A 14,361-nucleotide genomic window follows, 5' to 3' on the forward strand; every position below is an offset into this window, starting at 1 on the left:
TTATGAGTAGAATTCATTATATGGTGGCAATTCAGAGGACCCTCCTCCACTTCCCAACTGTGATTCCTACTATGATATGTAATCCTCTTTACCATTGATTATGAGAACTTGTATTCCTTGTTCCTTTCCCATGTAAGGGATTGCCAGAAACAGCTTTGAAACATCTGGAAATCACAAGTTTGAAGTAGGTCACTGAACTAGCTTCTAGTTATCAGCAGGATGATGATATTCCTGAGGCTCTAGGGGAGAGAGAATTCATGACTGTCTTTTCCAGCTTCTTGACACCATTCAGATGCCTCCCTGTCTCACATCTTCCCTCATCTTCAAAGCTAGCAATGGCCAGTCAAGTCTTTCTCATGTCTCCTTTCTCTGACAATCTTTATGATTTCAGTATCCACTGTGGTGGCTGAGGTCCTCCTCAACTCTAGAGCAACTGATTTAGCAGCTTTAAATCTGCCTGAAGACATAACAGATCCCTTGCCTTGTCAGCATCTTAGCATATTCATAGTTTCTGGAATTCAGAATGTGAATATTTGTTGCTGGGCATTGCTCTACCTACCGTAGACTTCACAAGGTTTTGTGAGAAACAAAGTAAACAACACAACATGAAAAGTACTTACTTATATATTATCTGAAGAAAGTGTTCAGTATATGTTATTCACATGTACACATGTGAATGTTATATGTTGTTCACATGTAAAAGGAAATCAAGTATGCAACCCTAAGTTTAATTTTACTGACAAAACTCAAAGTGAACACAGATGGGTACAGTGACTAGATGTTGTAGGCATTTAACGTGTTTATGCACATTGTACTTTTACATCTCCCATATGGAACAGGTTGAGTTACTGCAGACAGAGAATTATCAGTCTCAGATTTCATAAGATTATTGTTTCAGCTGTGACAAGAAAGTGTGCCAAGGAAAACTGTTGACTTGCTGGAGTTACCACAAAGCCCAGGCCATTAAGCAAGCAGGATGCATCTCCAAAGGGCATCAGAAGGCACAGAGTATCCACTAAGGACCTCTACAGAGAAAAACAGGAGTGCTGCTGTCTCTGCTATCTATTCCACTCCATTCAGCTCTGCGATCTACATTACTGTCTATTTCTTGTCTTTTAATCACTTCACAGAAGTCAAGTGTCCTTGGAAGAGACTGCAGAGGGTAGCATGCATCTCATGCCATTGATTCTAAATTAATTTGATATTTTAACTCACAGCTATTGCACTTCCTGGGCTGATAAAAATCTTAGGGTAATTTATTTTTCCACAAATAAAGCCTGGCAGTAGATGATTTAGGGGCAAAATTACTTGCATACATATTTCCACTTAAATAGAAACAGAAAATTTTGAACGCATATAAGAATACTTTTACTATAGGAATAAATATACAAAATAATAAATACATCAATTAATTATAAGAATTTGTATAATATATATTTAATATTTTTACATATATCTGTGCATATACACACTTACATACACACACCTATATGTGTATATGTAATATTCTCCTTCAAAAGGCACAATCTGTTTTTGTATCTTTTCTCTGGAAATGATAAGAGTAAAGTTTTAAACTTTATCTAGATGTTAACTCTCATAGAAAGATAGAAGAAAATAATGTAAGTTATTCTTTATTGATCTTTGAGTCATGAATATTACCTGTGTTACCCAAAGGTGTTTTTAAATTTCAACAGACTTTTTACCTTTTACTATAAAGTACACTGATGTCTAACAGATATAAGAATTGCACAGCAATAGCCATACATACTATCCTAATACAACATCCTAGGCTTGCATTGACTACATGACAAATACTGTTCAAGTCTAAATTTCACAATATTTAATTCTGTATTTATAATTTCTATGTCTTGATAAAATAAAAGCTCAAATATAAAAGTAAAATAGAAACACATTTCAATTAGAAGAATGGAAATTACCCTTTTACCCATTATAAGCTTAAAATGAGAATTCTCCAGTGAAAATGTACTCAGAGCAGGACAAAAATCAGTGTAGATAACACAAAGTTTTCCAGAAACAGGTGCCTACAGTTTCCTGTAACCTCAAAGGGATTCTATATTCTCTCTCCCTTAAAATATTTTGATATTTATATAAAATAGGCAACTTGTTGAAGCTCTAAGATCTCACTAAGACCACATTTTACAAAGAAAACAGTATTCCAGACCTAAATAATTGATAGCCTCAAATATATAAAACCATGCTTGTACAACTATGCTCTTCCAATACTAGGCTGTAAGAGTCTCTGTATTTCTACTGACTTTTAAATCCCCTATTCTCAGTGAAGTAAGTACCACTGCAAACAATAATGAAGGCATGGGACCTTCATAAAAGTGTTACTTACTTGGTATGCTGCGAAGTGGAGGAGGTGGCACATTGTTAATGGCCACCATGTGAGCAAGAATAGCTGTTGGAAGAGAATCCATGGGCATTTTGGCAGTTTATAAAGCAGATTGGCAGAGGCTGCTTGACTGGAAGAGGACCATCCTTCTCTTTGGAGCATCATAAAGAAGAACCTTCCAGGTGCTCTCTGATAGGCCCAGCTCACAGAATCTTCTTGTCCACAGTTCTTATGTAAGAATGGGGCTATAGCAGAAAGAATTCATCTATTTCAGTGGAAAATGAAAGAGGTTACATGAGCTCCAGAGCTAAGTAAAATGAAGAATGACACCACAATTCACAAGGTAGACACAATCTAATATAAGTACTCATAACTTTTAAGTTAGATTTTTTTGTCTTGCATAATTTAGAATCCTTTCTTTGTGACCTGGTCATAGTAAATCAAAGGTGATTTTGTAGCACCAGCAACAGAAAAAGTAGAATTATTCTACTCTTCATGTCTGTAACAAAGGATAACCCATCATTTCTAATTATCACAAACCAATAATCACCTCCTGCATACCTAGTGACAAAATTGAGTTGTTGTGTGGCATGAATTTCAATTGTTTTTGTCTTAATCACAATGGTCAAGGCTACTATAAATGTTGGTATGTTGGGAAGGAGAAGGCAGCACTGTTGATAGCTATCATGTAAGGCAAACTACTGGAAGAGAAGAAAGGCATCCTTTCAGCTCCAAGGCAGCTGCTCAGAGGTTACTTGGGTAAACAAATGCATTAGTGTAATTATATTCTTTGTATCATATTTTGGGTCCTGAAATACACACACTCACACACACACACACACACACACACACACAAATTATATATATAATTTCCCCTTCTACCTGTAGATCCCAAGGATTGAAACCACATCAGTAGGAACCTTTACTGGCTTGACCTATGTAGTAAGCCCTCATATTTTCACCTTTTCTCTATTTCATATAAACAAACCACATACATTGAAAGATTATAAGAGCATAGAAATTTCATATTAAGTTAAATCTTTCTTGAAGCTATTTACTTACTTTACTCTAAGTGTATGTAGGTGTGTGGTACATATATCCATACATGAATGTGTGGAGGCCAAGGTACAATACCAGGTGTCTTCCTTTACTGACTTCAATCTTATTTCTTCAATCTTTTGTTTGTTTTTCAATACAGTGTTTCTCTGGGTAGCCCTGCCTATCCTGGAACTCTCTTTGCAGACTAGGTTTGCCTCAAACTCAGAGGTTTACTGGTCTCTGCTTCCTGATTTCAGGGATTAAAGGAGTCCACCATCATTGCCAAGCTCCATATCACTTTTTTTAAGACAAGATCACTCTCTGAACTTGAAGTTTACTGACTGTCTAGACTGGTTGACCTTGAGACTCTCTGTCTCCATCTCCCAGCTGTGGAATTAACAGGTACTCACTACACTCCTAGCTTTTGTGTGGCTGCTGGAGATCTGAACTCAGGTCCTCCAGCTTAATGGGAAGTTCTTTATCCAGTTAGCCATTTCCCCAGCCTGATTGAAAAAAATTGAAAAGAAAATATGCTTGATGAAAATGCAATAAACAAAACATTTATAAGGGGGAAACAGTAAAATAGTTTCTTAGTTTTATACAAAATCCATGTATACTCATAATAATGTGCGCTTGTTTATTTAGAAACACCATAAGTTCACAAACACAACTCCCTCAGAATGTTTCTGATTAGTTCTTCTAATGTTTCCAAATCCCTTTCAAGTGTGTCCTAAGAATAATAACATAATCATGTGGTTTTTATTTGATAGACAGATGCATTAAATTACACGATTGGGACTTCCTGGATAATCATTTACAAATCTACACATTCCTCAACCAATTATTTGTAAAAATTACCTTGGCCAACTCATTTAATCTGCCTTAATCTTAATAACCTACTCTATACAATAGGGATAAAGTGTCTCACACAAATGATTTTTAGGGAAGTAGAAATTATTTAGAAAGGACTTATTGGAAATTTACAAAGTAAAATATTACTATTCTTCCATCACTCTACAGCTATAGATTCTTCAATAAAAAATTTACCTGACCATCCCAGTACATAAGAGTACAGGAGGATTTTTCAGAGATGGATTCATTCATTGAGCTGCAATTTTGCAAACTTCCATATTCAGCAGATTGAAAGGTTAAGCCTATGATGGAGAGGCTTGCATACACACAAAAAGGTGGTACCTGTTTGAAATCCGATGGAGTAATCATTCAGTCTAGAGCTCATACTCTGAAACTAGATGAAGTAAAGATGAAAGAAGGGAAAATGAAAGAGGAACAAACTAAGCAGCTTTTAGAATTGCTCATGAGGGTGATTGCGAAAGCTATAAGTAAGCCACGGTGCCAGAAAAGGAACAGGAGTATTGAACATTCATGGAAATTGGAAAAAAGATTTTCAGAATTCATCACTTATTACTATAAATTCATATATGTCTCAAATTCAATTATTTCAGGGAATAATTAAGCATTATAAGATATAACTCAATTAATAGATATTAAAATAAACAGCAAGGTACATAATCAAAGTAAATGAAGTCAATATATAACAGACATACTTGGATGGATGTCCATGCTTATTGTGATATTATTCACACTAAATATGGAATCAACAATGGTACCATGAACACATAATACAAGTGAAAAATATGACTAGCATAGAAAATGATTTATTGTTCCAAATGTGAAAAAGAATAAAATCATGTCATTCATAGGAAATTAATGAAACTGAAGGACATCATGTTGCACAAAATCCCAGAAACAGAAGTCACATTTCTTCTCCTATGTACAAATTTTTAAAAATGAATAAAAACTGGAATATAAAAAGAGGGACAATTAAGAATCCAGGCAGATTTGGGACCCTACTCCTCATACTGTGCTGCATTGCCCAGCCTTAATACACGGGGAGGTGCTTAGTCTTACTGAAACTTGATATGCCATGTTTTGATGATGATCACAGAGAACCTACCCTTTCCTAAACAGAAACATTTGAGGAGTGAATTGGGAGTTGGGAACACAGGGATAATGCGGGGGACTAAAAAGAGAGGAGATAGCAGAAACTGCAACCAGAATGCAAAATAAATGAATAAATATATTTTTAAAAAGAATCTTGGCATAGGATAGGGTAAGAGAAGGAGAGAAAAGGAGAAGGTTGAAGGAAGAGTGGATGTGATCTAGGCATGATACATCCCTATGTAGAAATGTCACAATGAAACGCTTTGAGTTATTCAGTTAATAGATATTTGAAAGTGGTAGTGGTGGTGGTGTGGGTGACACAGCCAGTATGCATTAGGGCACCCTTTTTGGCAATACTCTCATTTAGAAACTCCACACAAACTTATCTACAACACCCAAAGAAATGGGTACAATACATTGCCTTTATTTTATAGATGAGAAACCAAGGTTCATAGTGGTAATTAATATGATAATCATACAGAACAGAAATAGTCTTAGCATTTGTTATTGCTTGTGTTTTTGTTTGTTTTTGCCTCTAGTGAAAAAAGCGAAATGGGTTGGGCCTGAAAAGATATGATTAGGAGTGGTTTAGTAAAAAGACAGTACACAGTATTCTTGGTCTCACTCCCAACAATTATTTTCTCTGTCCATGTTTGTAATGTTTGAATAAGATAGCTCCTATAAGTATCAGTCACTTGAATACCTGATTCCCATTTGGTAACCTGTTAGGGTATATTAAAATGTGGCCTTGTTAAAGGAAGTATGTTACTGCAGGTAGGCTTTCAACTATTTCTAGTTATCTCCTTGCTTCCTCTTTGGGGATGAAGATGTGAGCTCCCAGCTTCTGGTCTGATACTATGTTTGACTGCTTACTGCTGTGCTCCCAACCATGATTGTGATGAACTCACCGTCTTAATCTGTATGGCTCAAATAAGCCATTCCTTGAATTGGTCATGATAGTTCATCACAGTAATAGAAATATAACCAATATAATCTTCTTCAGAAAGCACATACACAATTTTGAACTCTATTCATATGCATGAGTACCATTTAGTCATAAAAGCTCGCTCGAAGATTAAACCAGATACAATATGACTTTATAAACCTGAATGTAATTGTAAAAAGATATACTCTTAAACAACCTCTTATTTTTTAAGATTTTTTTAGTTACGTATATGTATATGTGTGCCTGTGTGTAGATATGTGTGCATAAGGTAAAGTGCTCTCCTAGACCAGAAGAGGGTGTTGGATCCCCTGAAACTGGAATCAAAAGCAGTTGTGAGCCATCTGATGTCAGTGCTGGGATCCAGCCTCAGGTCCTCGGGAAGAGCAGTGCATATTCCTAATCACTGAGCCATCCATGCACTCTTTACCACTGAGTCACCATTCCGTTCCAACAGCTGATTTCTTAAAATATACAATGATTTTTAAATGAGTCTCAACAGCCTTGACCAACAACATCAGAACAATGTTTTGCACCAACTCTTTTCATAAGAAACAAAACTCTTCGGAGGGAAAAGCAGAATGTTTTAATGAGGAAGATGGCTGTTCTAAATTACCCTAATGTTATGAATACAGATGAATGTAAAGGAAAAACCCCACCTCACATGACATCAGTTGTTTGGAAGAATAATTAGTTGAGTAGTCTGGAAAGCCACTAAGCTCTGAAAGCCTGCTCAGATTTGCTAACATGGCGCCTCCCATACCAGCTTTCTGATAAGAACATTTGAAGCACATTTACTACATTATATAGGAAAACTTCTAAAATGTCTGCTCTAAACCGACTTTTAAATTCTTTTCCTTTTTAAGTACTCACAGGCAGATGGAGGCTCCTTATTGAAGTTGGCTTTTTGCTAAATGAAATAAAGACCATAAAATGTTCAGATTATGTGGGAATTTTTTAAAAGATTTCCCATTTCACATTAAAACATGTTTCACTAGATGCTAATATCCTAAACTCCTAATGTCTTACTATGAAAGTCACAAACCCATTTGTACTCTACGTACAATCCACCTCTTTCAATTTATTTAATCAAATATTGGCCTCAGTACCATTGCAAGGGAAGACAAATTTAAAGCATTTCTGTGGGAATATCTGTTCTCAGGAAAATAATGATAGAGTGGCCAACAATATCTGTAGGCTTATTCCACTGGCCAAGCAAAGTTACTTCCATACATCATCTGCTATCTAATTTGATCAATGAAAGAGTCTTTGCAGCAGAAACTGACACTGTCCCTATTTTGTCAACTAATGTTTAGATTACATTAAATGAGTCTCTAAATTTTCCAGTCACTAAAACATGACTCCATTATTGAAATCCAGGCTCACTCCACAGCCTGTTGGTTCAGCGTTGATTCATGCAAAGGAAAACATGTTCAACAACCGTTTCCTCAGATGTGTTTTCAATGCTAATATCCCCAGTTGGAAGGAAACCCTTGCAATAGCAAGCCACTGTTCATAGTGTAGACATAACCTGGTTGTTCCATCATGCTGTGAATAGTGGCTCTCACTGAATGGTTTAGATCAACAATCTGTTTCTTTGTTAACATCCCTTTAAATTCAAAGAATTTTGCACTCCAGGTGCTCAAATTCATTTAAATCTTAAAGTAAAAAGTAAATTTAAAAGTGAAATAAAAATATGAGCTATGTCTCCTGGCCTTAGAGAGAAAATAATTCACTATGTTTTACTTCTATCCTCTTATGTTTTCTTTGATATGACTAAGATTTTCCAGAAGACTCAGTTGGTCATATTCACAACTACCTACAGAGGTACCTTGGAAGAGTCACCCTGGTGTGAATGGTTAGTGGAATTGTTTTTATCCTGGAGCAAGACAGTAACATCATAACAAAAAGGCATTGAACAAAAAAGATATTCACTATGTGACATGAAGAAAGCAGAGAGGTAGGGTTCTGGAAAAGCATATACCTACAAAGCCATGGCCCTATTCATCCAAGAGGCTCCATCTCCAAATGGTTCACATAGTCATTATCAGTGGTTTAATCTAGTGATAAAGTTGAGCATTGCTGATCCAAATACTAGCAATTAATTCTTTATTTAACACAGGAACCTCTAGGAAATATTTTTGTTTCAAATTATAAAAAGTAAAACAATCCAAAACCATGTTTCCTGGCTGTTGTCTCTTTTCACACATATTTCAGGAGTAAATATTATTTTTACCACATGTCTTCCAATATTTCCAAGGTTGTGCATAAGTGACTTTTTCTTATCTCCTAGTATTTTATTTAATATTCATGGAGGAATATAATGCATTTGGGTCAATCCACTCCTATTCCAGCCTCTCCAATTATTGTCCTGTTCCACTTCCACTATGTCCTCCCAACTTCATTTGTTCTCTTATGTTTAGCAAAGTCTACTTTGCTGCCTGTATGTGCATGGGTAGAGGGGCATTTACTGGAGCATAGGCAGCCTCTCAAGGAAAGCATCCCTAAAGAAAAGGGAATACCCAGCAGCCATCAGTTGCTAATAGCTCCTCACATAGTTTCTCATATAAGCCCATCCCCATCCATGCTGGGACTGTGGCTGACTTGACCCTGTGAGAGTTTCTATGTGTAGTTCCTTCCCTGTGAGCCTTTATTTAGTAAATAATGTGCCACACACATCTATCCCTTCTGCATCTTGCAATCTTTCCATACCCTCTTATGACCTCTGAGATTGTGGGGAGAGGCTGTGAAATAGGTGTCCTATTAGAGTTGAGCACTGTATCAGCTCTTATTCTCTTACAGGTGACTGACTGGTTATAGGGTTTTATACCATATACTGCAAAATCATAACTTGTAAGAAGGTACCAGTCAGTTCCTCCTGTTTTTTCTGAACACAATCCCATTGTCATTTAGACTTGACATTTTAGGGACTGTGACTTTGATGCACTTTACTATTTGAAGTTACTTAGAGATATGTTCTGAGTTCTGTTTTTCCCGTGATTTAAGGAGGAACGTTATTCTTCTTTCTTTATTGCTCTAGTCTTCCACCCTACACTTCCATAAATCACTATAATTTGCACCACACAGTATACTATCTGTACAAGGTATCCCGTAGCAACTTCTGAAATGGCCCATAATATTGTAAATTATTGTGCTGTTTTAGTAAAAGAACATTTTTAGGTAAATATCCTCTGTTGTGCACTTTTCCTCCAAAGAACTACCCATCCATAATAAAACATGCTAGTGGTCATAATTTTCTGTTAGCGTGTTTTTTCTTTCTTTTTTCCTTCCTTCCAACCTACCTTTCTTTCTTTCCCCTTCCTTCTTTCCTTTCTTCATTCCTTCCTGGTGGTATCTTCTCTTTAAAACTATTTTATACTGAATATATTTCAGTGTATTCAAACACAATGTCTGCACATGTTTATATGTAACACATAGCTGATAATCCCTTAGATATTTTTATTAATTACTATTATATTACATGATGTCTACATCAAATATATAATACTTAATGGGTAGTGGGAAAATGCCTTAGGTGAAACAGTGCAGTGATTTCATTACACAGACTATAAGTGTGGTGCAGCTATCAGGAAAAATCTGGCTGAAAGACAGGCTTGGAGCACATCTGTTCTGATTCTTTATCTGTTTTCTATGGGATAGCAAACTGTTCCTCAAAACTGCATACTATCCCAGACAAAATCACTAGGTTTGGTATCTTTGTTTGCTTGTTTTGTTTTTTCTGGGAGCTTTAATTCCTGCTTCTCCTATCAGTTGTGGTAATCACAATCAAGAGAAACAAGACCATTACAAAATACATGTAATAGAGGTTTTATGAATGAGATTTTAATCCCTGGGGAGGGGAAGGGAGATGGGGTAAGGGACTGGATAGTTGCTGGAGGGGCAGGAGAGTGGGGAGGAAACGGGATCTGGTATTGACATGTGAAGCAAGCTTGTTTCTAATTTAAATTACAAAATCAAAAAAATAAAAATAAAATAATTGGGATTTCAATTTACACAGTAAGAGCACAAATATATAGCACAAAAATACCCCACTTATCCTATTACTCCACTCACTTATCTTTTCTTCAATTATCTAATTTCAATTTTTCCCTAAATAGAGATCCCAAACATACAAAGAAAGCCCCAAATCACTATTGAAGATACATTCAAGAGATGAGGGTAACATTACTCTTCAAAATAACATCTGTGTGCCAGCTTCAATAATTTGTGTCCAAGTACTCTGTAAAATAATCGAAGACGCATTTTCAAAAGGCAAAACAAGTGGTTGTCATATGATGCAGTTGATAGAGCATTATATACCATGCAAGATCCCCTGGATTCAATCCAGCACCACAAAAAAGACAAAAGGAATAATGAAAATCACGAGAGCTGCAATAAACACATAATGACAAATCTAAACAAATGACAAAGTATGTGGGGAAGAACAATGGAGTATACCTGTTATAGAGAACTATTTTACCCCAAAGAATTGATAATGATCTCTACCTCAGAAAATAATTATCTTTCAAAATGGGGTCCTTCTGGAGACAAACAGGTTAAAATGAGGACATTAATGCTGATAGCCTTATAAATATGGAGATTTCAGAATGACTGTGTATGGAAGAGAGACAATGTGAAAATACACAAGGAGAAGATGGCCATTTAACAGTCACATCTACAAGTTTCTAATGAGAACTGCTCTCAGAAAGCCAAACTGAGGAGATGGAGAAGACTTTGTGTGGCCTGGAAACATGGCTCAGTGGAAAGGTGATATGGGATGTCCTTCTGTATGTTGTGAATAGGTGTTGCTTTTATTAGTTGATGAATAAAGCTCTTTTGGCCTATGGCAGGACAGAATATAGCTAGGCAGAAAATCCACACAGAAATATGGAGAAAAAGAAGGCAGAGTCAGGGAGATGCATGTAGCTGCCAAAGAGGTAAGATGCCAGAACATTATCTCTAAGTCACAGCCACGTGGTGATACACAAATTAGTCAAAATGTGTTAATTCAACTGTGAAAGCTAGTCAGTAATATGCCCGAGCCATTGACCAAGCAGTTATAATTAATATGAAGCCTCTGAGTGTTTATTCAGGAACTGGAAGGAGAGTGAAAAACCTCCATCTACAGAAAAGACTCTTTGCAGCTTTTTTGGATTAGAGTTCGATTCCAGCACCCACATCAGATTTCTAATAGCCATCCAGGAACTAACTCTGACACCTTCTTCTGGCCTCTGGGGACACCTACACGTGTGCACATACACACATATGCATATAATATAATACAATATAATACAGAATATATACCATTTCTTTTTTACATTTTAGATTGAATAATTTTATTCCCTTTTTACAAGAAAAGTAAAATGTTTGTTATTTTTATTTTTATTATTTAAAACAATTTTTAAATTTGAATTATTTTGATCATGTTCTTCCCTCCCCCAAGTCCTTCTAGCTCGTCCTCCACTCCCCACCCACCCAAATTTAAGTTCTTTCTCAAAATCCCAATACAACAACAAACACCTGAAAGCCAAGAAAATAAAATAAAACAACACCCCCCCCAGGGGAAAAAAACTGTAACCAAATAAAAGCACAAAGCCCTATGGAGTCCATTATGTTTTGGCCAACTACTATGAATATGAGGCCTGCCCTAGAGTGGTTGATTTACCCAGTGACACTCCACTGGAGAAAACTGATTTTTCTTTTCCCAGACGTATAAACATCGGTTGCTAACCTTTATTCTAGTGGCTAGGTTTTCACTGGCATAGAATAATGGCTCAGCCACTAAGGGCTAGGCCCATAACCAAAACAATTTTTTCTTAAAAGAAAGAATTCTACCCTTGAGTCTTCGGGGAGAACCTGCTCATGCTGAAACCTTGATTCAGGTTTATAGCCTCCAGAACTGTGTAATAATTAATGGCATTGTTTTAAATCACCTGTTATTTGGTACTTTATTAGCACAGCCTGAGGAAACTCATATATTACCCACCCTTTATTTCACAGTTTATAATATGGTTTTACTCAAGACCATTTAATGTATTCTACATCTTAATTCAGATTGGTACTCACACTGCTAAAGTCCTTACAGGAAACAAAGCCATTGGCTACCTTGTAATTCCTTTGAATTTCTATTGTATCATTGCTGTGCCATGCATCTCTCACTTGCCCTCCCTTCATCTCTTCCAGACTCACCCAGGTCTTCTGCTCTTCCTCATCGTCCTAAGAACACGCCACAGTGTTGGCCTCTGGGAATTTTTCTTGCATTGACACTTCTCTTGGCCCAGATCTAGGTGAGAAAACACTATCATAAGAGTGAAAGACTTCAGTTAGCCTCAATAGCCTAGACTTTAAAGTATTTTAAACATTTTTTACAATTTTCATCATTTTAGATAGAAATCTTTCTAAAATATTAAAACAAGCTAATAAACACTATGGAGTTACTGACTTGGGACCATGAAGAACACCTACATTGCATAGCTGTAATGAGTCACAAAGCTATTGAGCAGCAGTGCTGCCACAACTTGCTAAATGCATCCATTCTTTAATTTGAAGCATTCCTGATTTTTATTATTTTTATTTTAGTCCTTTCACTTTGACATCTGTTGATGTGGCAATTCTCTCAATTCATTTTTCTGAATAGCACTGTCCAAGGCTGCCAATTAAACTGGCTTAGAACAGTGTGTGTAAACATTCAGATGGTTTGCCAGAGCTCATTTCCAGGAAGGACCTGTTTCCCAGCAACAGGTACAGGGTCATGTAAAGACCTCCCAATGTCATGCTCTTTCCAGTGGAGCTTAAGCATATTGATAATAAAAGAGAGTGACTATATGCATATATTACATATGTCTATCATGTATTTGTGGTATGATGTACTCATTCTACTTGTTTAATTAATTATTTGGTTAAGAGAAGAGTTTAAATAAATGCCCCAAAGGCCACCATAGCTATTGCTACGTAACCTGCTTTTTTGTTTTGATTTTTAACATTGCTATTATGTTTTCTTCACATATGACATTCTTGTTTGAAATTTTTTGAAGGACTACCTTATAGATTTTTAAGTTTTAGTTATAAGCAATCTGTTTTTCACTTTTGTGTATGTATGATTTTTGAGTAAATAAAAATTACTTAAACTTTAAATGTTTTGATAATTTTGTAAAAAAGCAATTGACATTTGTGCTGGATGCTTTTTATAATTGAGTTGCTCTAAATAATTTTCTTCTTTGCCATTTTCAGTTGTTAACAAAAGTTATGGGACTATTTTTTAACTGAGTGTACTTCTCCCTTAGACCAGTGAAACAAAAATGCATAGAAAAAAACATGTACCTACTATTTAGCCATGCTGTGACTTCACAATGGAATAAACCAAGAGATTTGGAAAGCAACATTAATCATAATGCTGTACTCAACTCCTAACACCAAAAATAAAAGCACTGTATCCTATTGCAATGAAATGCATTTCAAAAATATCTACACATTTTCTATAATTTTCAACTATTCAAAGAAAGGAAGTCACTTCCTTTGAAAATTTCTCCCTAAAGTTACATGTTATTAGATCATTGTGTCTTAACATTTCTTGAGCATGATTATTATGACGGGCAAAAGCATTTTTGAGAGAGTCATGATATAAAGAGGACTCAGACTAGAGACCGCTATTTCAGAATGTATTAAAACTATATGAGGGGCTGGAGAGATGGCTCAGCAGTTAAGAGCACTGATTGCTCTTCCAGAGGTTCCGAGTTCAATTCCCAGCAACTACTTTATGGCTCACAGTCATCTGTAATGAGATCTGGTGCTCTCTTCAGGCCTGCAGGCAAACATATAGGCAGAACACTGAATACATTTAAATAAATAAATCTTAAAAAACTATACGAATCATTTAAATACCTTAAACATATTCTCAAAGTTATATTTGTTTCATATATTATTATATTATATTATACTTATTGGACTGAAATCAAGTCTGAAACATATTTAGAATGCCAAATTTAGAATGCCAAGCATATTTTTAAATTCTAAAAGCAGGGACTCTAGGGAAAATACTATAAAAGTTCTTAAAAGGAAAAGA

The 14,361-nt window shown here is 35.8% G+C and overlaps 1 protein-coding gene and 1 long non-coding RNA gene across 7 annotated transcripts in view; one reads left to right on the top strand and one right to left on the bottom strand.

Moving 5' to 3' along the window:
- Cnbd1 (cyclic nucleotide binding domain containing 1) overlaps window positions 1-2,503 on the bottom strand; it is a 400,564-nt gene extending 398,061 nt beyond the window's left edge. For both annotated transcript variants that reach the window (XM_040741326.1, XM_040741322.1), the window contains exon 1: window positions 2,360-2,503. In XM_040741326.1, coding sequence (XP_040597260.1) covers window positions 2,360-2,447 — 88 coding nt within the window. In that variant the 5' untranslated portion in view covers window positions 2,448-2,503. The remainder of the gene's footprint in view (window positions 1-2,359) is intronic.
- A 106-nt stretch (window positions 2,504-2,609) lies between these two features.
- LOC121138677 overlaps window positions 2,610-14,361 on the top strand; it is a 34,782-nt gene continuing 23,030 nt past the window's right edge. For all 5 annotated transcript variants that reach the window (XR_005875569.1, XR_005875570.1, XR_005875567.1 and 2 more), the window contains exons 1-3: window positions 2,610-2,699; window positions 3,652-3,796; window positions 12,483-12,586. This is a non-coding gene — a long non-coding RNA (uncharacterized LOC121138677). The remainder of the gene's footprint in view (window positions 2,700-3,651; window positions 3,797-12,482; window positions 12,587-14,361) is intronic.

Source organism: Mesocricetus auratus, unplaced genomic scaffold (assembly GCF_017639785.1).
Source record: "Mesocricetus auratus isolate SY011 unplaced genomic scaffold, BCM_Maur_2.0 Super-Scaffold_6730, whole genome shotgun sequence".
NCBI classification, from domain to species: Eukaryota; Metazoa; Chordata; class Mammalia; order Rodentia; family Cricetidae; genus Mesocricetus; species Mesocricetus auratus.